We start from the raw sequence: 23,778 nt of genomic DNA on the forward strand, positions 1-23,778 counted from the left end.
ATCCTCGACTGTCAGCGGCTGTCGACAGCCGTTAAAGCGCTTCCTTTCAGATTTCTTTAACCTCCCGTGTTTGCCTGAAAATATTTCTATTTCATCCACTTAGTCATTCATTCAATGTTCATCCAGACAATCAGTGTGTAGGCCAGTTATTGACAAAAAAATATTTATGATGAATAAAGCTTTTTTTTTTTTTTTTTTTTTTTTACATTTTTTGATTAAAACCCACTCTTAACACTTAAAAAGGAATGGTGAAATCTTGGGCATTCATATTTTACTGAGCACACATAAAGACCGTTATGGGGTGTAACTGGACAACGTAATCTTAAATCCATAACTGACAAAACAATCACAGATTGAAAAAGTGAATATTCTTCTTGTTTTTTCACACAGTTCCAGCTTTCTGTGCAAAGTCGGAATCAAAGCCTCCATCCAGCACACGTGGCCTTCAGCAGTCCTGTGGCTGGATCCAGTCATCGGCTCACTCCTCTTGCCCTACCAAATGGTGCGTTTAACACCTGCCCAGATTGAGCGCTTGATTCCCTGTGCGGCTTGCACGTCGTCCCAGTGCAGCCGAGTATCGGGAATCTCATCCTCGGGTTCTGGGTCGGGTCGTGGCCCATCTTTAGGACTCGCCACCACTGTGGGCAGCGGGCCTCGCTCCGCCTGAAACTCAACAACGTGGAGCTTCTTCTCGTCGGCAAGAGTCTGGTGGTTTCTCTGCAGGGTGGCAGAACAGGAGGCATACGCTATTAGCACAGGAATCATAATAATGGCTGAGGATGAGCAGAAATAGGGCTGCAGCTGGGGAACTGTCACCAGTTCAGTCCAAAATATTTTACTAGAGAGTTACCTCAGTCTACCTAAAAGATGATAATATGTTGCTATAGTGCTCACAGCATTCGCCGAGATGCTGAGCAACAGCAGACCTGTTCTGGATTAAATATTTTAAAGCTCTCTTTAGGACACAGGATTTTGAACTGTCTGGTGTTTTTCGGTAGCAACTCAAACATGACATGAATATGATCTCACCTGATTGGCTAATCCAATGAAGAGAGCTTTGGTGATGTTGAGGTAATTGATAGATCCCTCCACTTTGCAGTACATGTCTTCGATGCCGATCAACTTGCACAGGGTGATGACTGCTCGGTGGCAGTGCAGACCATAACCTGCAGAGGGAGACTGATCTGTCACCAGGGCAGGAAAGTACAGGCGGAGGATTCAAAGTCTTTGAGACACTGTAAAATAGTAGTACACTACCTATTAATGTATGATATTCACTTTTAGTGAGTGCACAGCAAAGGAGCTCAATTTATCTGCCCTGTAAATTATTCATCATAACATTTAGGATAGATTCCAGTAATTGAACGAATGAACTGGTTCCTATTATGTTTTCATGCATTCATGCAAACAGACTTAAACCAACCCCAAAAGCTTTAGAATGAAGTGCTCATATGAAATAATCAAAAATGACCAATGCCAAAGTCATCAGCCAGCCACACCACTGCATCTGGTGTCATTTTCAATATGATGGGGATGGCCACTGTGTTTCGTTTAGAGTCAATACCACATCTTCCATCCTACCTCTGCAAATAAGGGCTTTCATCCACAAAAATGCACCATACAATTGTGTTTGAAAGAAAGACTGGTGATTTTTTGTTCAGAGTCCTTCCAACCTCAGCCTTTAACTTTGGCCCTGCCAGCTAAACGCTGAATGAATACAGATGTACCTCTGTGTTGTTTCTTCATGCGGAGCGTTGTCCTCTTGAACTTGGATTCAATGTCATGATAAACTGTTGGAGAGGAAAACAACCAGCAAATTACTGTCACTCACTGTAGAGCGGGGAGGGGGGTGGGGGGGCAAAGGGGAGCAAACAGCCAATGAACCCACAAAAGTTTAACTCAGTGTCTAATCGCTCCCATCATTTCTGTGATTTCCGAGTGACCGCGTCTTTTCTCCTGCTCTCCCACAGGGTTTGTGTTTCTCTACCTGCCCACCAGATGTCCGTCCACATGCCAGCGTGTCCTGCTCACTGCAGCATCTGTGGCTGGTTAGTTATTCAGACACACTCAGGTCCTCAGTGGGAGCCCTGTGTTCCTGAGAGAAGCCTGAGGAGGCTGTACACCTTCAGGTAAAAAACGATGTTGTGATGTCTGAGCGCTGTAAAGCATCCTTCCATACAACCAGCTAGTTATTTCATACCCTTGAAGAATAAGCCTTTTTAGCTCAATGATACAAAAAAAAGGGAAGAAAAAGTTACAGAAGGAGGGAACTAACTTTGGGAAAAATTTGGTGCTTATGTAAAACTAAATGTCAAATACATGTTCTCTTTTAGAAGCACGCACACAGAAGGAGTGAAACATTTGCAGCGGCTGCAGGGGGTCTGGACTCAGTTGGAACAGAGTGTGTCCTTTGTGTCATCAGTGACTCACAGATTCAAACGGCGACAAAGTCAGAGCCCAGAATAAAAAAAGAAAAAAAAAAAGGCAAATTTCTTCATGATTCACAGTCTTTCAGATGCAAGTAGCTATGACTGTTTCAGCTCCACCAATCAACTTGACATCTAAACTGACTTAAACCAAAACGCGTGGCTGCTCTTTAGAACAAAAGGTCTTTTTTCTTCCCCCAAATGTCAAAACTGCACAAAGAAACCTCCACAAGTAACCAAACATGCTGTTATTCACTGTCTAGTTGATTCACTTTTACGGTCACTGCAGCCACATGAATATTCACAAAATAACCCCTATCCTGAGAGGCTGGGAGCAAAGGAGCCAACAACAACAACAACAACAACAACAACTGGAGTGTTTGGAGCCCCGACACCTGCCACCTGCCCGGCAAGCAGCTTATCTGCTGATTGCTTGATGCTGTTTCCTTTTTGCGCATCAGGTACGTTTTACTGGAAAAACAACACATTTAGCTGGCTCATTTGGAGATAACCAGACCCGCACTCTGTTGGCAGAAATCCCAGATCTGGACCGTCACCAAGACTTGAGTTATTACTGGGCTGCTTGTTCTCTGACAATCTGATTACTTCAACTGATTCAGATAAGTCAAAGGGACTGAGGGTGGGGCTGGGAATTGGGGAAAAAAAAAAAAAAAAAAAATCAACTCAGACATTTCAAGATAATTTAATCGTGCTCATATCTTTTAAGTTGGTTAATACATTCTTTGATAGGCGCCTTCAGAAAACCTCCCCTTTGAAAAATACTAACTTGGCACAGCTGACAATATGAATGACAAGTTCTTCAGGCTCCGTTCATAATAATGTCTGAACAGTGCCGAGTAGAAACAGAGACCTGGGGAATAGATGACGGAGAAACCTGCCTTGCCAAGTGATTAGGCCATGATCTCCAGCAGTGAGGGCAATATGGACGACGAACAAAGGTAACGTGACAAATGTATTAAATCATAACACCTCCAAATAAAAGACGGACCCAGGCTATAGTGTAAACCAGCTAAAGCTTTGAAACAAGCCAGCAGGTCTGGCAGCAGCGAGTGAAAAACAAAGGTGACAAACAAGATCAGATTTAATTTGAGCCCAAAACACGTCCCTGATATTCTCCTTGGATAGGACGAACAAGGAGATGCGTAACCAATCACAGGATGGATGATCAGACAGGTTGCAGACAGTTGCACAGTGTGAGCTGACATATGTTAGGATCTGTTTTTTTTTGTTTTTTTTTAACTCCACGGACATTGTAAAAATGTAATATACCACAGTTCAAACTGCGTAGAAAGACATACTTCTCGTCTGGTTTCGGGCCAGAGCCGGTAGCCACTTTCTCCTCCGGTGGTCACAGTAGAGGATGATGACTCACTCATACACCATTAATCTTTCTGGCTTTGCTCTCTGGCAGCAGCAGCAGCAGCCAAATGGGTTTTTACAATAAGAAAGTAGAAGTGGTGCATTTTCACTCTCATAACCACCCCGCCCCCATTTTCCCCCAAAAAAACCCCACTTTTTTTTTTTTTTTAATTACATCGCTTATACGAGTACAAGCAGGCAACAGGAGGAAATGATTCAGGACACGAGGCGTGCAAGAGATGTAGGAGAGGAAAATTATAAAAGAGGCAGAGGGGCGATGAGGAGACACAGAGAGAGCAAGGTGGGAGTGAGGGAAGCAGAGCACAGAACACAGAACTGTGTAGTGTGAGAACATATTTCGGGCACCATTGTTTCTGTCAAGAGTTAAAAAGCGTAAAAGTGTAAAAGCGGAAGGGTATGATGAGTCACGGTTGAACTGTCAGTACAAACAGAAAACATCTGATCCTTTGGTTAAAAGGTCCTCATTGTCTGTGCTGTGTTCTCTTTCAGGTCAAGTGCTTCTATTAGCTCGAATGTTTGTATTAGACAAAATGGCCAAAGTTGTCATTTCTAATAATGTTTGAACACAGCACAACAGTTGTATTGTAATATGCTGGTCATGGCATTGGATATAAACCCTCCCTGTCTTCCTCACTATATACTTACAAATAATTTCTTATTATTAACTAACTTTTTTTGCCTTTTTCCTCTGGCATCAATAATGACGTAATCTTGATTGTGTGTGAAATCACAAAAGGATGATAACTCATTACACGCCATGCCCTTTGTCTTGTTGTCCTAATGAACCATTGTCCTGCTTCATCCTAATAAATGTACATGCACTATGCTGTTTCCTTGACTGTGGACATAAAAATGAAAGAGGACAAGTGACTCATTGTTTTTCAGAGGGAAGCGGAGCTGAGAGTGTTAGACGTGTTAGTGAGTGAAAGATCACAGAGCAGAGAAAATGGATGATTTTTTTGGGGTGATTTTGGATGAATTTTGAACTACGATGCTACGTTTTGTTTTCAACTGTGTTAATCAGGAGTTCCTACGTCAAATGACAAACTGAAAGGCGTCCCAATTTCACCATATCACAATCATTGTTGTGAGTTATAAAAGTTGTTATTTTCCTCATGATAGAAAACAAAAATTTGATTAAAAAGTGGATAAAGCCATTGATCACACTTTACAACTGTGTTAAAGCGATAGATTAAACATGGGAGCAAATAAAAACAATAAGAACACACAAACAAACTTCACTTACTTGTGTGATTGTTGTATCGATCTATATAGTACAAGTAGTGGATGGCTCTGTTCTTGGCCTGCAGTTGAAGAAGGAGAAAGGGAAATTAACTCTGGTTGAGAAGTTTGGTGGCTGCTGTAGCTACTGATAAATTAGAAATATGGAAAACACAAAAACAGAGAGGACTCTGCATAAATGAGGGTCGCATCACTCTATTGTGCAGCACAGCTGAAATACATGGATTAAATAAGACACAGGTAAATGTGGTTAAAAGAGATATGTGATGGGAACCAAAATTAGTTCAGTATTCTGTAGAGTAAGTTATTGTTGTATTAGTTTGTTGATTCAAGCCTTAAATGGTAACTGTTGTTACATGAATCATAATACAAAACAATCAACTACAATCGACCTTGTATCTTGGGTTTCAGTGAAATCTAATGCCCTGCTGCCGTTTCTGTTGCACTATTGTTTAACTTGATTTAATTTTAAAATACAAGAGTTCATCACTTACACATTAAAAAATTCTTTTATAAAAGAGGAAAACAGATTTTGCTATTGTTACCTTCCTGAGAGCAGTGGTTCTGTCCGCTGCTTTACCCAACGCAAAGCCTGACAGGAGAAGATTCAGCTTCAAAACAGGGCAATGTTCAATGCTCAATGTGGCACAGACAATACACAAAGGGAAGTTTATTGAGCTCTTTATTAGGAATTTTGCCAAATAAAACCAGATTTTCACATTTCAGTTATTATTGAATTACCATATTTGATAATATTCCCGCATTTTAAACAAAGACTATAGAAGAGAAACTTAAGGGTAAAGACTTTCCTCAGCATTTTGTTTGCATGTGAAAAGTGTCAGAGCCATTTCCTGCACATCTCTGTGTCTACAGAGAATGCAAAACTTATTTGTTTTTTTAATTTAATTTTGTCAACACCCTGAAACAGTCAAAAGAATATTTTTGGTCTATTACAGGCAAACCTGAAAGTTCTTCAACTTCTTGGTTTCTAAAATAACTATTACTGTGACTTGAATTACTTTTGAGTAGTATTTATGTACAATTTATTATATGTTTAAACAGAGCTGGAGCCAAAGAGAGATTCAAACCTGCAGCTCCGTTGCCGTTTCCCACAGCGACCAGGCAGCTGATGGACCTCTTCCTGCCCTCCTTGGCCGTCATGTTGAACACACTCTTCACCTAGAAAATAAAAACCAAACATTACAAAACACAAAAATTACTGACACTGGTGTGAACATATATGTGTTCATATTCTGAACAGAACTGGTCATTGCCCGTGTCAGGTAGACACAGAAAGCCTGTTTCCAACATAAGCCAGGAGAAACTGAGCAAAAGAAATAAGCAATGGAAAGCAGATCAACCAGGTTTTTCTGATGCCTGATCATTAGATGACTGGTTTCATAAGCTTGAGAGTTTGAGGAATTTCTCATGCTGTCATGCTTCAAAAATTGTTTGCAATGGCAAATACTGAGTCCTCTTCTCCAACTCATCTCCACACTCTCAAAAATCACAGGTTGAATGATTCAGTCCATTTGGTTGCCTCTGCTTCAGTGTTGAGAAAAAAAAAAAAAAAGAGTTAGCGTGTTTGCTGAGTGTACGTGGTCAATCCAGACCAAAATGCTTGTCTAGATGAAAGTTACTTTCATCTGTCCAGGAGTAAACAGAGTATTTGGTCATCTGTCACACATGGTGTCTTATCCAACTGCACAGGTCGATCAACTATTTACAGTAGAGCTTTAAAAACACCTGGGGGCAGCAGTGATACACTACAGATAAGAGGATGGAGCAAATGAAAGAAAAAGGAGGCTATTGGGAGTTAACCGGAGAGGAAAGAGAACAAGAAAATTCAAGTGAAGAAATTCAGAGGTCACAAAGAAGAGCAGAGCAGGTTAGAGATGAAGGATGAAGAGAGATTTGTAGAGAGGGCGAGAGCTAAAGAGAAGTAGGGTGGGGGAAGGCTGGAAATAAGAGGAAAGGCAAAGACTATTTATTGTTTCTTTTCACATTCAAATGTGACAAATAATAAAACAAACAGGGAGGATAGAAGGAAAAATGAAAGAGGAAAAGAAACATAAAAAGATGATGGATGACAAAGGATAGGATGAGTGACATGACGGAGCAAAAGAGAGAAGGCCTGCCTGAGAGACAATGATTGTTAATTTCACAATAATCAGCGTGCGTCTGTTTTCACCAAAACGCGTAGCTGCTGCTCATCTACATGTGCACTTGTAGTATCTTCATGAGGATCAGCTTGAGCTTTTGATGCAAGCATGAGGACTGAACCTGTCCTGAAAGCACAAAAGCTGATATGTACAGATAGTCAAATGTGCATCCATTTAGCACTGCCAAATCATATCCTGATAACAAAACCAAGTGACAGCCCACTGTGACATCATTCTTTGGTTTGTGAGCTGCTGTTCTGAAGCCTCTGGTTTGTCAAATAGCCATTGCATTGTTGGTTTTTTGGGACCATATTTGCAGGAGAGGGTGGATTTGATGTCCATTTTTATATGCCGTCTACGAGTAAAACCAACTAGAAAAGCCAAAAAGACCAATGTCACACAAAGAGAGAGGGAAGCAGAGGCAGTGACTGTAAGTGTGAAGGAGAGGAGGGGGGACTCGGTAGACAGAACAAGAACAGGAGGAGAGAAGATGCCATGGAAAATACAAACAAAACCTACAGTGACCGATGAAACCTGGTGGTTCTAAATGTGCATTAGTAAATATTAGCAGTATGGGAGAAGAAGATGTTCCTGCTCGGGTACATGGAGCAGAGGTGATTCAGCAGCTGTAGGACGGGGACAGGAAGACAGAGGACAGGAGGGACAAAACACAGACTACAGGAAGAAACAAAGTTAGAGACATGCAATGTACATGCATGAGAGAGTCACAGAGAGAGGGAGAGAGGGAAGGAAAGGGAAGTTCTCGGCTCAACCTCAAGAGTCAAGCTTACAGCTGCTGAACTAAAAGAAAAGGAGGAATTCAACCCTAAATTTTTAACTGTAGGTTTTGTCATAAAGGAAGGTTTTATGCCTGATCTTGAAAGCCGCAACAGAGTCTGCCCACCAGACTGATACTGGAAGTTGGTTCCATAGAAGAGGAGCCTGATAGCAAATAGATCTGGCTCCCGATTCACTTTCTCAGACTCTTGGAACCACAAGTAAGCCTACACCCAGAGAGCGAAGTGACCTACTGGTACAATAAGGAACTGAACTCTCTGAGATATGATGGAGCTTGGTCATTAAGAGCTTTGCACGTTAGGAGAAGGATTTCTAAATTCTACTCTGAATTTTACCGGGAGCTGATGAAGCGCATCTAGCGCAGGAGAAATGTGATCTCTTTTTCTAGTTCCGATAATATTCATGCAGCAGTGTTCTGAATCAGCTGAAGGCTTTTCAGAAAATCTTTGGGACATTCTGACAGTAATGAATTTCAAGTCTATTTCAAGTCTCAAGGTAACAAATCCGTGCACTAGTTTTTCTGCATCCCCTTGAGACAGGATGTTTCTGCTCTTTGCTATACTGCATAGGTGAAAGAAGGCTGTCCTCTGAGGGACAAAGGACATGTCCTGACCAAAAATGACTACAAGATAAATAACAGTGGAACTCGAGGCCAAAGTAATGCTGTCCAGAGTGGTTACATAATCTCATTGTATTTATGTGGAAATAAAACAGACATTAGTGAACACAACAACCAAAAACAGTTGATCATCACCCTCTGTAAAGAAAACCTATCTCAAATCCAATTTATAGCCAAATATCTCCTGACTCTGGAAGAGGCATTTTCATGCACGTGAAAATAATCATTCATCTTCTAACTAAGTGTCTTGGACTGAACAAAAATGTTTTCTTCTGAAGGCTTGTAAATAAAAATGAAACCACACTTTGGGAACTAAGCACTCTGCTTTCTGCTAGTTCATTATCAATAATAATTCTGATTTGCATAAAGCATATTTAAATTCCCTGAAAATATCTTTAAAAATGTGACATTATAAACTTTATTTTCACTCTCATCATAATTAGTAGTAATAGTTGTACAGGCACAGCTTGCACTGGGACCAGCAGTGGCCTTACAGGGGACTTAACTAGGCCAAAACACACAGTTCACCAGGATGCTTTCATCCTTACCACAGAGCACAAGTGACAGAACAGTGTTGCATTTCAGCTGAGGGAACTTCAAAGTCAAGATCTGCCTTCAGCTTCTCTGGTTATGTAACACATATTGCAGTAAAGGGTTTATAATTTGACTACAGGGCCACAGCAGAAGGATTGGGGTCAGGGTAGCAGCAAAAACCAAATAACAGAAAACACACACCCTTCAGGGTGCACGCACACACACAGAAATATCTCCCTGCTTTGCCATAATTCCATCATATGCAACATATTGTTTCCTTACTGTGCAGCCACGCTGTTCTGTACTGCAATCATTAAAAGGCCTTTTATAATCAAGTAGAGTATTAAATATAAATATGCATGCTATAGCTGCAGGCTTGCAAAAGAGGCAAGCAACGTATCCTTTCCTGCAGTCACAATAGTGTGTGTGTGTTGAGAAATGGGAAATTGTGCATCTGTGAAGATCCCAACCAGGTGGGATCTTTGGTCAATCAGTGGCCAAGAAGGTGCGATGTTAGGATGCTACTCGCAGCAGCTCACAGAGAGCTTCTGTTAAAAGCATGAATGTCTCCAGTGTTGCGGAGCTCCTGGCTTTAAGTGCCTCATTTTTAAAGATCAAGCAGTTTTGGTGGGGTGTGCTGAGCAGATGGGCCGAGTTTCTCTCTGCCTGATGAGTGACAGCATGGCAGTGGGAGGATGATTCTAACTCGCTCTCGCTTCTGTTTCATCTCTTATTTTCTCAATCTGTTGCTACATGTCTCCCTATCTGTATATGTACACACACACACTGCAGTGCAGGGGAGGAGTTTTCACCACATGGAACTAGAAGGTACCGAAAGCGCACAAACCTCTGCCAATACCAAACACTACTACACATAACTTCCTTTCACATCTCACTGAAGTTGATATCTTGATCCCATGAACACAATGAATCGTGGACAGACTTGATTTTCTCCTGCACTTAGAAGATTTCTTGCAAAGGATGCTGTAAAAGATAAATATCTGTTGCAGAAGTACATATCAACTCTACAGCCTGTGAGCCATTTGTCTCTATATGTCAGCTCTGCCATAGACTGGCACCCTGTCCATGGTATACCTCGCCCTCACCCCAATATTAGCTGGGACGGCAGATAGGCTTCACAAATGATTGTTTATGACATTTGAAACTTAAATACCAGAGCCATAATTATAATATCAGGCTATAAACCAACTGCTGTAGAACCATTAAATTCAACGTCATTTCAGTCTGTCTGATTTCTTCAACAAAAGTCTTCCTTCCTAAAGTAAAACTTTGAGCAGTGCGAACATAAACACAAAGATGTTTTCCAATTCTGTGTGACGACATTTAATGTCACCAAAAAAATGCCAAAATGCAAAAAATGACAGTATGCTTGTAAATCGACAATCATTAAATGAATCTATTTTGCTTTAAAACAATGTATCAAACAGCTTTGATCTGCTGGCATCTGATTTGATTTTAGAAAGGACAAAAAAAAAAAAAAAAGAAAAAGCATTTCAGAAAAATAATCCTCATGTTGGCTCAGTGAATCATTTATCATTCATGTAAATGACTCAGGGGTGTATGTGTGACAGTGAGCAAAGGAGAAATAAAAAGACAAAAAATAAATAAATAAATAAAATCACTTTTCTTTTTCAAAATGCGTCTTATTAAAAACACATCAAAATTCTCATATTAATTGAAAATGCTGCATTTGACTGTGACTGAAGATTATTTGGCCACATGATGAAGAAGCTCTTCAGGTTTCAACAGCTAAAAATTGCCTGCATTAAATTTTTGAGTGCTATTTCTTTGTGACTTGGCATCACAGTTAGTTAGTTACAAAGCCAATCACCGCAACACTGTGAGATAACACATGCAGTGAAAGATGAAGCGAGAAAGAAGGAGAACGATGTTAAAGCTGTTCTGTAAAGATGTGTGTCATGGCTTATTATAAACTAGTTGATACTGTTGTTGAATCTTTTATTTCATTTTATATTACTTAGGTTTAAAAACGTGTGCTCTGCAGTTTACCTTCAGGAACGCAAAATTTAGAGAACCATCCAGTTCATAATGAGATTTGTGTCACTAGATTAACTTTCATGAGCACTGTGTGATGTGATTATATAACATTCTATTAATTATTATCTGTGAAGTGTTAATCTTTGATGCTGTTAAACAATTACAATTTCAAATATTGTGAGAAAATGTATTTTAAAATGGAAAATAGGATTCTGCAACAGTATTTTAGTCACTTTCTTAAACCACAAAAAGTCTTCATGAGAGAAACTATAAATAGCATCTATTACAATAGCTGCTTTGAACAAATTCATACCCAAGCTGCATCAATGCCCCAACTTCACATTTTCAGATATTAAGCTATCGTGTCTCTGTTGGCTCCGGCTCACTGTTGAAACAGAACATCTAATTGAAGTGAAAGTTCAGCCTTCCGTCTGTATACTTTTAGAAAAACTTTTCAAGGTTGTTGAGTTCAGGGGAAAAAAAAAAAAAAAAAAAGCAACCTCCTGTGACAACGTTCCATTTCTGTTAATGAAATCACACCATCCTGTCCAAGTGGCTGCTGTACCTGGAGAGGGGCCATGGACATCACTTTTCTCTGTGTCACATCTTCTCCTCCCATTCTTCTCTCTACTGTAACCTCTGTTGTCTCATCCCCCATTCACACATTTATCTTTCTAAAGGCCAAGCTGACTTCTGACTGAGACCGGTTTTCAGATCTGGGATTTATCCTGATGGATTATTATGATGTAGGTTTTTCTCTGCTCCTCCTGATTTGCAGATTGAACCCAAATGACTTCAAGTTCAAAAGTCACCCTCTTTTTAGCTCTATTTTGTTCCCAACCCATTCCTGAGAAAAATCTGTCTCTTGGTTTATCAGAGTCCCTCACCCAATAATAGCTGAGGGCAATGAGACTGAGCTTAACAGAAGTGTTGGCTGAAAAGACTAAACGATGAGGCTAAAGGGCTCCCTGAGCTGAGCTGTCTGTCTGTTTGTGGGTTTGCCAATGTGTATTATCTTTCATGTCATACATGTGCCATTATTCACTCTACATATAAACCATTGTTCATATGAAAATACTCAGTGGTGCATCTTTAATATTTAACAACTTTAATGTACTTGATATTTTCCACAGTTAAAACTGTTCACTTTTCACCATGCTCAAATCTTTGGAAAAATGTTTCAAAATGAGCTGCAACCTCCAGATACATCAAAAAAATAATCTGGCTATTTTTAAACTCATGCAATTTTTTTCATCATAATATAAAAATGTAGTTTGAGCTCTATACTCGCACATAACCGATAGCTTGTTGATCCCCTTATTTGACTAACCTAATTCATTCAGTAGTGGAATAGCTGCGTTGAAATATTAACTTTCTTTACAAATGAAGACTTAATTTTTATCATCAAGGGTACACCATCTACCACCTATCCTCTCACCTCTTGACTTTCTAAATTGCCCCCACAACTTGTCGCTGATCTCTTATACTTTTTATTCAACTTTTCTGTCACCCACTCACTCTCCTCCTGCTGGATGTGTTCCCTAATGGCATTCCCGCATCATTGTCCTTGGGAGAAAAGCATTTTTATTCCAGTAAGCCTTTTTAATTTCATTAGGCCTGAATTTATAGTGATGTGTGCACACCCTGACACACACACACACACACACACACACACACACACGGTATATTTATTGAGAGAGACGGCACCGTAAAAGCATCCGTCAGTTTCCAGGGAAGGAGCCTAATGTCTGTGACACCACTCTTATTTATGCGAGCAGGAGGGCTGGGGAAGACTATCAATGTGACACACAAACCCACTAATATTGTGTGTGCATGGATTAAATAAATGCTAGTAAAATGAATAAACCACAAAAAGTTCAGAGACCTGAAATCAAGCACGGTCAACAAGAGGGTCAATGAAAAAGACAGACTTAAATATTGACTGATACAAAGGGCGGAAATAAAACCCACAGACACACACACACACACACACACACACACACACAACTGCATGAGTGTGTGTTTGTCTATGACCTTGTGGCATTAACCCCATTAGTTTACCAGAGGCCATTAGCTGTAATTGAATTAAGGTAAAATACACCATGACAGAGAGCGCATCCAAATGAATGACGTCTGTCCATATAGCTTATCTCTCTCACTGTCTCCTGCACGAGCACACGCCCGTGGAGAGAGAGCAGCAGCAGAAGCGTAAGTGTTTGTGTGACTGGGCATTTTCTGGTGCAAATCAAACTTTTCAATATATTAGCTAAATTGAGTCTGCTCCGGTTTTCAAGTTTGGCCTGCCGCACTACAGAATCAGGGGTTATTTTTGAGTAAACAGCATTTACCATTTGGCCTTGGGGAAAACTAAAGCAAGTGGAATTTAGAAATGAACTACAACTGCACATCCTTTCTCAGCAAACTTGCCCAAGTCCCTATCAATGTCTACACACCACATGGAATTTTCCAAAGCTTGAAGTTTCTTGAAAACTGTTTCTCCCTTTGGGGCCTCACGCACAATTATTCTGTATAATTGTATTATGCCTGATTAAGTTATAAGACAGTAAAACCAAACAATGTGCTGTAGTTACCTTCGACACTCTTTTACTGTCACTGACAGCCAGCTGCTCAAAATATGTGGGGGCATGCGTTCGCACATCAACATCGTAATCAGTTAAACACAGTTATATACGTGAAGCTATGGCAGGGCAAATGAAATATAAAATACCAATATATAAATATGCATTGATATAAATATCAAATGCATTAAAGGGAAAAGAAGCCAAACATATCCCTCTATTAATGTCCAGTTTGATTACAAAAATCACTGTCTATTATCCCAAAGTGTCCCACAAAAATTTCGAGACAAATTACTGCTGTTAAATCTTCACTGCTGTCCTCCTCTGACAGGTTAGAGCAGCGACTAGCCGCACAGCTGAGTAATATAGCAACAGAAAAACTGCAAGAAGTCTCTTTCAGTGCTGTTGTTTATCTACTAGAAGGTTCCTATTGACTATTTTAGAGATGTTCAATGAAGTTTGTCACTGGCCTATATATGTTATAGCCTCAACCAATAACACCATAAAACCTAATACCATTTTGTTTGCATTTAAACTAAAACCAACTGGTGAAACTGTCCCATCACATCAATTCATCAGTCTTCCACAACGTAAAAATGTCTGATGTGTGATAAAACAGAAGCATCTGAAATAATCTGTTGTGTGCCAAGAACACTTTCCTTCAACGGCCCAAAAATCTGTTCTCAAATAAAAGTAAACTAATGCAATTCAGAGAGAACGTTTATTCTCTTTGCTTCACGACTGAGTGATGCGTTTAATGTAGCTGTCGACTGATAATTCTGAGCCATTATTAGGAACAAGTTTATTTGAAAGGTTATGTTAATTTCTTAAAGCAGAATAAATTGGTTCAAATGAGATTCTTAAATGTGTAGCCATGAAGCAAAAACCTCTTCCATGTTCATGTACATGTTTAGTTGGTGAGAAGTGAAATACTCACCTCAATGACGCGTGAATCAAAATCCTCATATGTTTCTGTGGAGAGAAAAAACAAGAGATAACCAAACAGGTGTACACACACAATCAGACTAAAACCGAGCACCTGCTAGTGTAACAAATACCCAGAAGCCCTTGCAATAGTGTAACAAGGTGACACTTTGTATTGTCAGTGACCTTTGAAGGATTTTACTCTCGTTCACTTCCAACCAATTAACAACAAACAAAAGAGACTGGGCTCAGAAGCTTGGAGGGAACACACACAAACACCCAAACACACCTCTGCTGGGACACTGGTTCACCATCTGTGAGAAACTGAACCTGATCAGAGACAAGCAACCTAGTTACAGCTCTGTGCACATCACATTCAGCAGGGCCTGTGTGTATTTGTAAGTGCGAGCAACAGACAGTGTGTGTGACAAAGTGTCTGTACATGTAGGAGGGAGAGTGTGCTTCAAGGTGCGAGGGAGCTTGAACGGACAGGAAAGATCAGGATGCAGCGGGTGAAAGGGAACCAAAAAGAATATGATGAAAGTAAAAAAGACACTGAATGAAAAGAGGAGTGGCAGCAAGTGAGAAAAATGTGCTACAGAGCCTCATCCTTCATCTGCCAGCTGAAGGAAACATGTGTAGCTCAATTCTAACAGCAAAGATCAACGTGTAATGAGGCTGGGGATAGGAGGCGAGCAACTCCACAAGAGAATCAGTTAGAAACAAGCAGCGGTTTTCCACCAGTTTGTAGAAAGATCTGATTTTGCAGGAAACACACCTATATGGGCTTCAGAGAAATACAAAGTCCTGCTGTAAATTTTCCTGTTAGAAGGGAGCGCTGGGTTCTTTCTTATTTAATAGCAACCATGTGTCTGTGAGGAATTTCCATCTTCTGGGTTATGGTACGTCAAAGCTTTAGGTAAGCAACTTGGACCTCTCAAGCAATTCCAGTTGTCTCCATAAAGCTCTGTGATTCTTATCACCTGATTAATCCATTTATCCACAGAGTAAGTTAAAATGCTTTCATATATCATTGGTGCAAACAATGAACCATACATTTTATCCCGTGTGCAGTTTATGAATGAACGTGCTTGGTTTGCTAATCTGTGCACACAGATTTCCATGTCATTATTTTTCTTACATTCAAAGACTTTTTTATTACATTGAGTTATATTGCTCATTGGAGCAAATGTCTCGGACATGCCAATAAAAGTCACAGGGTTAACTTGACCTGAAAAAGAAAATAATAATAATAAATTACTGTCTCTTGCTGCAACATCTGTCAGTAAATGATTTACTTGGGCTTATAGGCTGATTATGTCAGCATGTTGGTGTTCAGAAGGTATAATGTTCCAGTTATGATGCTTTGACATCAGCAGTAGAGATGGCACTAAGGCGCTCTAAAATAACACATGGCTCTAAAACACAGCAGAGAAATGGTCTGGTCTTCAAACGTGAAGAACAGAAAAGGGCAAGAGTGTGTAGGTGGAAAGAGATAAATAGAGGAGATGATAAAGAAGGCAAAGGAGGAAGGAAAAAATGGCTTGAGGAACTGAAAGAGAGAAGGGCTGGGTTTAAATCTAAAAGAAAAAGGGCGCAAAAGAAAAAGAGAATGAGGGGCAAAGAGAGTGAAAGGGGCAAAGGAAGGAAGAAGAACAGAAAGAAAGGGGGAATGATAGGTTTGAGATAGACAGAATGACACGAAAAGCCACTGAAAGACACTAAGATGAGCAGAGACAGAGAGATGTCTTTCTAAATTAGGAAATTGTCCCACATGACACTTTGCCTGACTCCTCATCTTCATCAGGCCTAATGGGCCACCATACTCCTCTGCCACTCTCCTCTCCCACACAGCACACTCCATATTAGTTTTTTAATGCTTCATTTACCTCTTTTTTTCCCCCACAACCACAATCGTCATTGCCTTCCCATTCCGTGCCACCCAGTGCAAATCTGTGTTAAACTTGCCGTGTCATGAGATGAACTCGTACCGTTGCTTCTCCAGTCGGAAGAGGAGGCAGATTCTGGCATCTTTACAAGGTGTGACATACGTGAACTTCCTAAAAGCAGTTTGTGATTCACATTTTTGTTTCTTGTCATGTGACAAGCGCTTCAGCCATTGTTGTCCTTATAAACGAAAAGTTTAAATGGGCTCTAAAAGGGCTACGTCTGGAGGACAGACTGGAAACTAGTCAGAAAATGGTGAAAGTGACAAGGAGCTAGCTGGTTAGCATGCTAATTTCAGTATAAAAAAGAAGAGTGAACACTGGAGGCTCACAGAAAATGGAAAGGCTGTGTGGCAAAAACTTACAAAACACCGAAATATTTTGGTGATGACATTAGGCATTAAATATTTTATTTCAGGATCACTTCATTAAATATTTTATTTCAGGATCACTTCTCTGTTTAATTCATTACACAAGTTGTCTGACTGTAAATTCTGCTATCTTTGCCGGAATGCGCTGCTGTAAAGCAGATAGTTTTTAATCTGACAGGCTTTCCTGCTTTACCTCCATTGGGTCCAGGGTCAGGGGGGCCAAGGCTGAGGCCCCCCCAGGAACTTCCTGTCCATCCTCTCTCCCGCTTTACCTTCATCTTCCTCCTCTTCTCCCACTCGTCCCTCTGACGCACTGCAGGAAAGATACAATAGGTATTAAGCACTGGAGCCCCGGGAACACAGGGGGAGCACAACAGGCCAGAGCTGACTGCAAAAGATCAACACGATAAATGCACAAGGTGCGATCTGTCTTTGTCAAAATTAGCCATGTAATTACTGTTAACAAATGAGATTAGAGTGGTAACACCACTGGTGTTGTTGGTGCTTGTGCTTCTCTAGATTAAGCCCTCATTTCCCCCGGCCTTTCTACCTGCTGGCTCTTCCCCAGTTGAATATCTTTTTGTCTTGAGGTGATTAATGGGGATCAGTGGTGTAGCCAAGTGAATGAATGAAAGAAATGTTACTGTCACAATATAGTTGCAATGTGATTTTATAATTAAAATTTTATATGAATGAAAGAATGACCAGGGGCTGAAGTGTGTGTATGTACTCAGAGCAATGTGTGTCAGTACCCATCTCAGCCTGCACCTCCTGCTGCTCAGCTTCACTTCTACGACTCATGGTCTGGGCAATACTGCCCTTTACCACCGGAGTGTTCAGACCAGGCCACAGGAAACCTCCTCGACCTGTGGAAAAAAGACATACAGGCAAAGCATGGAGACGGGGAGAGATGAAATATAGGGGGGAAACATTAAATGAAGGCAAGAAATGGAAAGATAAGAAAATGAAACTCCAACCTAAATAATGAATCAATGGTTGCTAGATTACAGCATACACGAAAAAAAAAAAAAAAAAAAAAAAAATATATATATATATATATATATATATAAATCCAGCTCAGCTCAGCTTGAGTTTACATTTTTCTAAAAGCTAAAATTTAATTCAATTTTTGAATAAGGATATAATTTAAGCAGAGGCAGAGGGTCTAAGGGTGATAATATAGATTTAAGGTGAAAGCATAGATTAGGTGAGACAGGAATAAACTTTTACACAGAGACTGACAGATAGGCTGATAGCTCTTTACATAGTTAGTTAGTTGAATAAAGAAACTCAGAACAGGAAAAAGAAGAGGGGCTTTGGGAATAAAGGATAATTGTTGTCCAGGGTAGAGTGACAGTAAATTTCACTGTAAAAAGGGAGAAATTTTAACACTGTTCAAAAAGATGATTTACACAATCAACTCAAACTAACTTCAGGATCTTGAGAAATTGAAACACTGAAAGCTACATGGACAGAAAAAGACAAGTACTGTCTCACCTTCTCCAATAATCTGTCCCCGGTTCAGGTCCTTCTTCATTTTGCGTTTGGTTCTCTTCCCACGGCCTTTCCTGGCTCCAGCCCCTGACTCTGCCATCACACCTTTCCACAGCTCTTCAGCTGTCACTAGGACAATAATCACATAAACAGCCTTAAATAACATAAAGACAAGGGTAAGGAGGATGGCAATTTCACTAAATGCTAAAAAATGCTAAGTAAATGAAATGAAAAAAAATCAAAATGAAATTTTGAAAATAAAAAAAGATGTATTATTTTCATAAATTATATATCACATAATGGCAAAAGCTGTTATTTACATCTAAATTACTTTGGATTGATCACTTTCAGCTCCACTGTTGATCCAATACACCAAATGAATCTCTGCTCGCTCTCTCCAAGCCCAAGGCTGAATTTTGAATCAGCAATTTCACTTAGAAAACAAAATTTATGTGCCCCACTAAAATAAGCTGTAGTTAGAATGTATGGACTATGTGGACTGTAACAGATGGAAATAAAGTTGTCCGACAAGTGACATATGGGCTCCCCTAGGGACTATAATTAAAATACACTCAACTCTTAGTGCTTGCAAAGACTCGACACCTTAAGTGGATATAACGCAGGTGCAGTTTAGGACCAGCAGTATATCTGTGGATTAAGACCCGTCTAAAAATGCAGTAGAATATATGTTTTTCAATGTGTGTATCCCTTTAATCATAATAGAAACTGTGAGTAAGACATGTTGAAGTGTAACGCTTTGAGATACGCTGAGGCAGTGGCTGAGAATGAATAACGTAAAAACAAATATTTAAAAGCGGCGTGACGATGAAAGAGCGTGAACAAGGCAGACACAGGGTGGTATAACAAAAGAGAGCGAAAGAGAATGCTCTACAGCTCTAGACATGCTAACTTCATCAGTCATATTGTACAAACAGAGTCTGCTAACGTGCTTCTGTTGATTTAAAAAAAAAAAAAAAGAAGGGAAAAAAAAAAAAAAAAGAAATACTTCCACCTGAACATTGCACACATGTGATTGCTAAACCTTTCAAAATCAGTGTTCCCCGATTTGCTGCTTTACCAGCAGCTACTGTTCTACGAAGGCTTGCCACATAGACAACTTAGGCTGAGCACAGTTTGGATAGATCACGTCAACAAATCCTGTAAGCTAAAATTTATCTGATGTTATTGGTCCAGTTTAAAAAGCAAATTTAAGGTATCCTTCGCAAACAAAAAAAAAAAAAAAAAGAAGAAAACAAAGAAATGAAATAATAGCTAATGGAAGTTGAAATTGAAGCATCAATCAATACATCATCTTTACCATGTGAGCCAATTTCAAAGATGTTTTGTGTAAATGAAGTGTCTCAGTGTGTTTGCAAGATATAGATTATTGATACAAGTTCTCATATTATTGATATGATATTGATATTGATATGAGAATTTGTGTCATTCCTCCAACTAGAAGATGAGAAACTTGGATATGATAATGATGATTTCGGGAAGAAATATTTTCCCAAACTTACACTTATTGAAGAAGCTGCCGTGCCTAGTTTGCTGCCATGCTGCTGCCGGGAACAGTGGAAGTGCTGGGTTTCTGTGGAGAGAGCCAGCTGAGGCTCGACTCCCAAGCTGAGATACTTGAGCTGCTCCCACAACGGTGCGGAGCGGAGCTACACCTGAGAGTGAGAGACATCCACAAGGTGACGGAGAGGTATCAAAACTGAATCACAGCTAACACACATAAAGACAATATCTCCAAAAACAAAAGGATATCTGACCAACCTCACTGATCGTATGCCAAACATCATGCTTGGTTAAATGTTATATGACAACTTTAAATTGCTGAATCATGCTTTATGCTGACATAAGACACTGGGACTTAGTTCTTAGTAAAGGAGTCACAGAATTTCCATAAACAGATGGAAGACGGTAAAGTTTGATAAAAGTTCACTTACAACACATAATGTCTATGAATATTCTCATTCATCCAGGTCATTGTTCTCTCTCTGAAAACTGAGTCGCAGACAACTGGACTTGTATTTAAGCCTCTTATCCAAGAGGCTTCATCAGTTCATGCCTGTTGGTCTACTAGTCCGCACTAGTCTGAGAAAGACCCAGGTATTTAACCTATATAATGGTTTTGCATTAACGTTGCAAATATGCCGACTCAAGCTAGGACTCAGCCATCCTGTAAATAGTCTTATTTTGATTTCTCAGAGGAGTCTACAGTTTCTAATAAGCAGGGTTCCATTAAATTGAACGAATTTTAAAGGGACTTTGGTTGGCTGCCTGGGAATCAGAGCAAACATGAATAATCATGGGAACGAATATTTACACGGTTTAGACTATTATCCCTTGTGGTACATAGTAAATTAAACAGTAAATAATGATAATGATACTACTACTACTACTAATAATAATAATAATAATAATAATAAAAACAACAACAAATATGTGACTGGGATAACGAAGCAACACAAGAGGGACACGCAATTCAGACACAACGAGGGCGTGAGGTCAATTTCAAATCCAAACGTCGGATTATTATTCCTGACTAGACACAATTTATCATTTCTGACATTTTTGCCAGAAACTGAGGTGTTTTGCCGCCGTGTTTGCTCATGCACACGTCTGCAGCAATGACACACCGGTCCAGGCTGAGGAAGCAGACAGGCCAGCAGCCGAACCGTCACAGTTAGACATAAACAGTAAACACACTTCAGGTAAACACTGAGCAGGTTTAACGAAGCAGAGGCGGGCGAGAGAGAAACAGTTTACCTCCGACTGTGATGCGGAGGGCACAGCACACCCGTACGGTCGCCGCCATGTTGGATATGGAGGGTCCTTCCGGCGACAACGATGTGCCTAAAATATGCCTGTTGAAAAATGCGTGAACTTAAATATGTATGTCCTTTGTGGTATTGTTATTATCATTATTATTTTTGTTGTTGTTGTCAGTGTAGGAGAGTTTTACTTACAAATTTTCAATTCATGATACATTATTCTTCGACTCTACTAATCTGTTGTATTTATATGGCAACAATACTTAGAACTGCTTAGTTTGATTTCTTATACAAAACCTGAGATCAGTAAATACAGTGACGCACCTTTCACTGTGGATAGATTGAACTTGTGCACATTGCTATTTCCACAAACAGCAATCTTTGCTCCTGGTCAGCATGATGAGCTATATCATATGAGACATGGGAGGCTGTCTCTTGATTGGCTGATATTAAATGATCACGTCAAAATGAGAGCACATGAGACAATTATGCTGTGGAGAAGCTGAGAAGAAAATGCAAGAAAAAGATTAAGCTGATGAGAGAAGAGATGGGTTGGAGGGGTTGGAAAGAACAGAGAAGGAAGAGGGTAGAGGAACAAAATTGTGTTTTATTTTTGTGAAATAGTTAGTTTAATTTTAGGTTTACATAAGCCATTATCAAATTATTATCAATTTTACCTAACTAGACTTATTTGGTTCAACTTCTTCAAAACTCCTAAAATAAGTAAACAAAATATTAATCAAAGTTCAATTAATTCATACGCTTATGGACAAGGAGGCCGTAAAACTTTATACACTTCAACACTCAAAAATATTTGTGTATTTTTGCACAAGTATATGGTGGTGCCTACACAACGTACATTTAGATGCTCAGAGCTGTCTCTTATTTCATCAGGCCACCAATCAGCACTTTTAGAATTTGGAAATGTGGCAGAGTGGCCAGTAATTACTGACTGTGTCTCAATTTCATCTTATTCAGGGTAATTTCCTCAACATTACTGCCATTTTCCCCAATCCAGTGGGGAGCTGCAATCAAAGAGCTGCTAAAGGACACACAACTGCCCAGCTGTGCAACAGCAGGCTATGAGAGTTGCTGTGAAAGAATCAATGCCATTCAGACAAAAACATTTCTCCAAAATAATTGCCCCATAATGACAGCTTCACCCAGGGTTTTATGTAAAAGAGTGAGTCACTTTTGTGCAGCAGTGAGTGGAGGAGTGACTGTGGGATAATATTATATTATAAATGAACACAGTGCTACTGGAGTTCAATGCAGCTCAAAGGGGAGAAAGAATAGTTAGCCTGGTAAGTACAAAAAGTTCAGCTAACTAAGAAAATTTTGGTTTCTGCACTGTCCGCGTGGGATGTTTCAACCTGCAAGGATCAACTGTTGTAACCTGTTTTTTAGCGAATTAGACTGCATCATTCTTTTGAGATGCTAAATTAGAGGAATTATTATCAGTGTATAGGATCCATCCATCTTCTAGCACTTTTTCCGTTTCCGGGTTGCGGGGCTGCTGGAGCCAATCCCAGCTCACACTGGACAGGTCGCCAGTCCATCACAGGGCCAACACACAAAGACAGACAGAGACGAACAACCACTCACACCTACGGTCAGTTTAGAGTCACCAGTTAGCCTAGACATGCATGTCTTTGGCGGGCGGGAGGAAGGGAAGAGGGAGACGGAACCCATGCCTGTTGGATTCCAATCCAAAACTGTCTTGCTTTAAGGTGACAGTGCCAAACCATTGTTCCACTATGCCAAATCTTGCATTTCCCTTCATACCATTTACATAAATAAAAATATATTAAAGAAGAAAAAATTAAGCCCTCACCACAAGTTTACAGTAAATTGATGGTGTTTGATTGGTGAGACTAATGATGACAATCCAGGCAGCAGTTTTCTTAAATAGGTATGATTTCTTTTTGGGCCAGTGTTGTGAACTTCACTTGGCAAACAACACTAGCATGGTTACATTCATTGTAGAAATAATGATGGCATAGGTGTGTATGTCTAATCAAATAGGAAAACCCTGTGTTTCTATGTTAAGGAACAGCATTTAGTGTCCTGTACGCTTTGTCAGTTATTTTAGAAGATAAGAGATCTGTGCAGGTTTGAAGTTTTGGGCTTATAACTTGAGTGAATGTACAAATCCCTGTCTCCCCCAGCTCCTCTCCTCTCTCTCCCTGTCCTCATCCTGCAGGTGATGACTCATCACCATCCCATGTTCCTGCTGCTCCCTTATCCTCATGAATTCCATACAGCATCATCTCCATTAGCTTAATGCAGCATCATCTTCCCAATGTCCTGGATTGCTGGTGCTTTGAAACTTTAACCTAACCACATCTAAAGCTTCTGACCTGATCATGAATCTATACGTTAAATCAATACAATTCTACTCTTGTACTAAAACTTTTGCACCAAATTTCATAATAATAATAATAATTTCTTGGGGAGTTTTTACAGTTGATATTTCACTCCCA

General features: G+C 39.9%; 1 protein-coding gene across 1 annotated transcript; it reads right to left on the reverse strand.

Annotated features, from left to right (window-relative positions):
• Positions 1-180: 180 nt before the first annotated feature.
• mrps5 (mitochondrial ribosomal protein S5) lies at positions 181-21,351 on the reverse strand. The gene is made up of 12 exons (XM_029521857.1): positions 21,291-21,351; positions 20,036-20,188; positions 18,519-18,644; positions 17,774-17,887; positions 17,215-17,334; positions 14,718-14,752; positions 6,158-6,248; positions 5,615-5,661; positions 5,074-5,131; positions 1,728-1,790; positions 1,030-1,166; positions 181-717 (listed from the first exon to the last, which is right to left on the reverse strand). Exons 1-12 carry the CDS (start codon positions 21,337-21,339, stop codon positions 493-495), a joined length of 1,218 nt encoding a protein of 405 aa, XP_029377717.1. The 5' UTR covers positions 21,340-21,351; the 3' UTR covers positions 181-492.
• Between the last annotated feature and the right edge of the window lie 2,427 nt (positions 21,352-23,778).

This window comes from Echeneis naucrates, chromosome 15 (assembly GCF_900963305.1).
Source record: "Echeneis naucrates chromosome 15, fEcheNa1.1, whole genome shotgun sequence".
In the NCBI taxonomy this organism is placed as follows: domain Eukaryota; kingdom Metazoa; phylum Chordata; class Actinopteri; order Carangiformes; family Echeneidae; genus Echeneis; species Echeneis naucrates.

Coding starts and splice junctions, on each gene's coding strand:
- mrps5 (XM_029521857.1), bottom strand. CDS start 21,339: ATGGCGGCGACCGTACGGGTGTGCTGTGCCCTCCGCATCACAGTCGGA. Junction 18,645..20,035: donor CGGCAGCTTCTTCAATAAGT/GTAAGTTTGGGA, acceptor TTATTGTCCTAG/TGACAGCTGAAGAGCTGTGG. Junction 718..1,029: donor TCATTGGATTAGCCAATCAG/GTGAGATCATAT, acceptor GCCACCCTGCAG/AGAAACCACCAGACTCTTGC.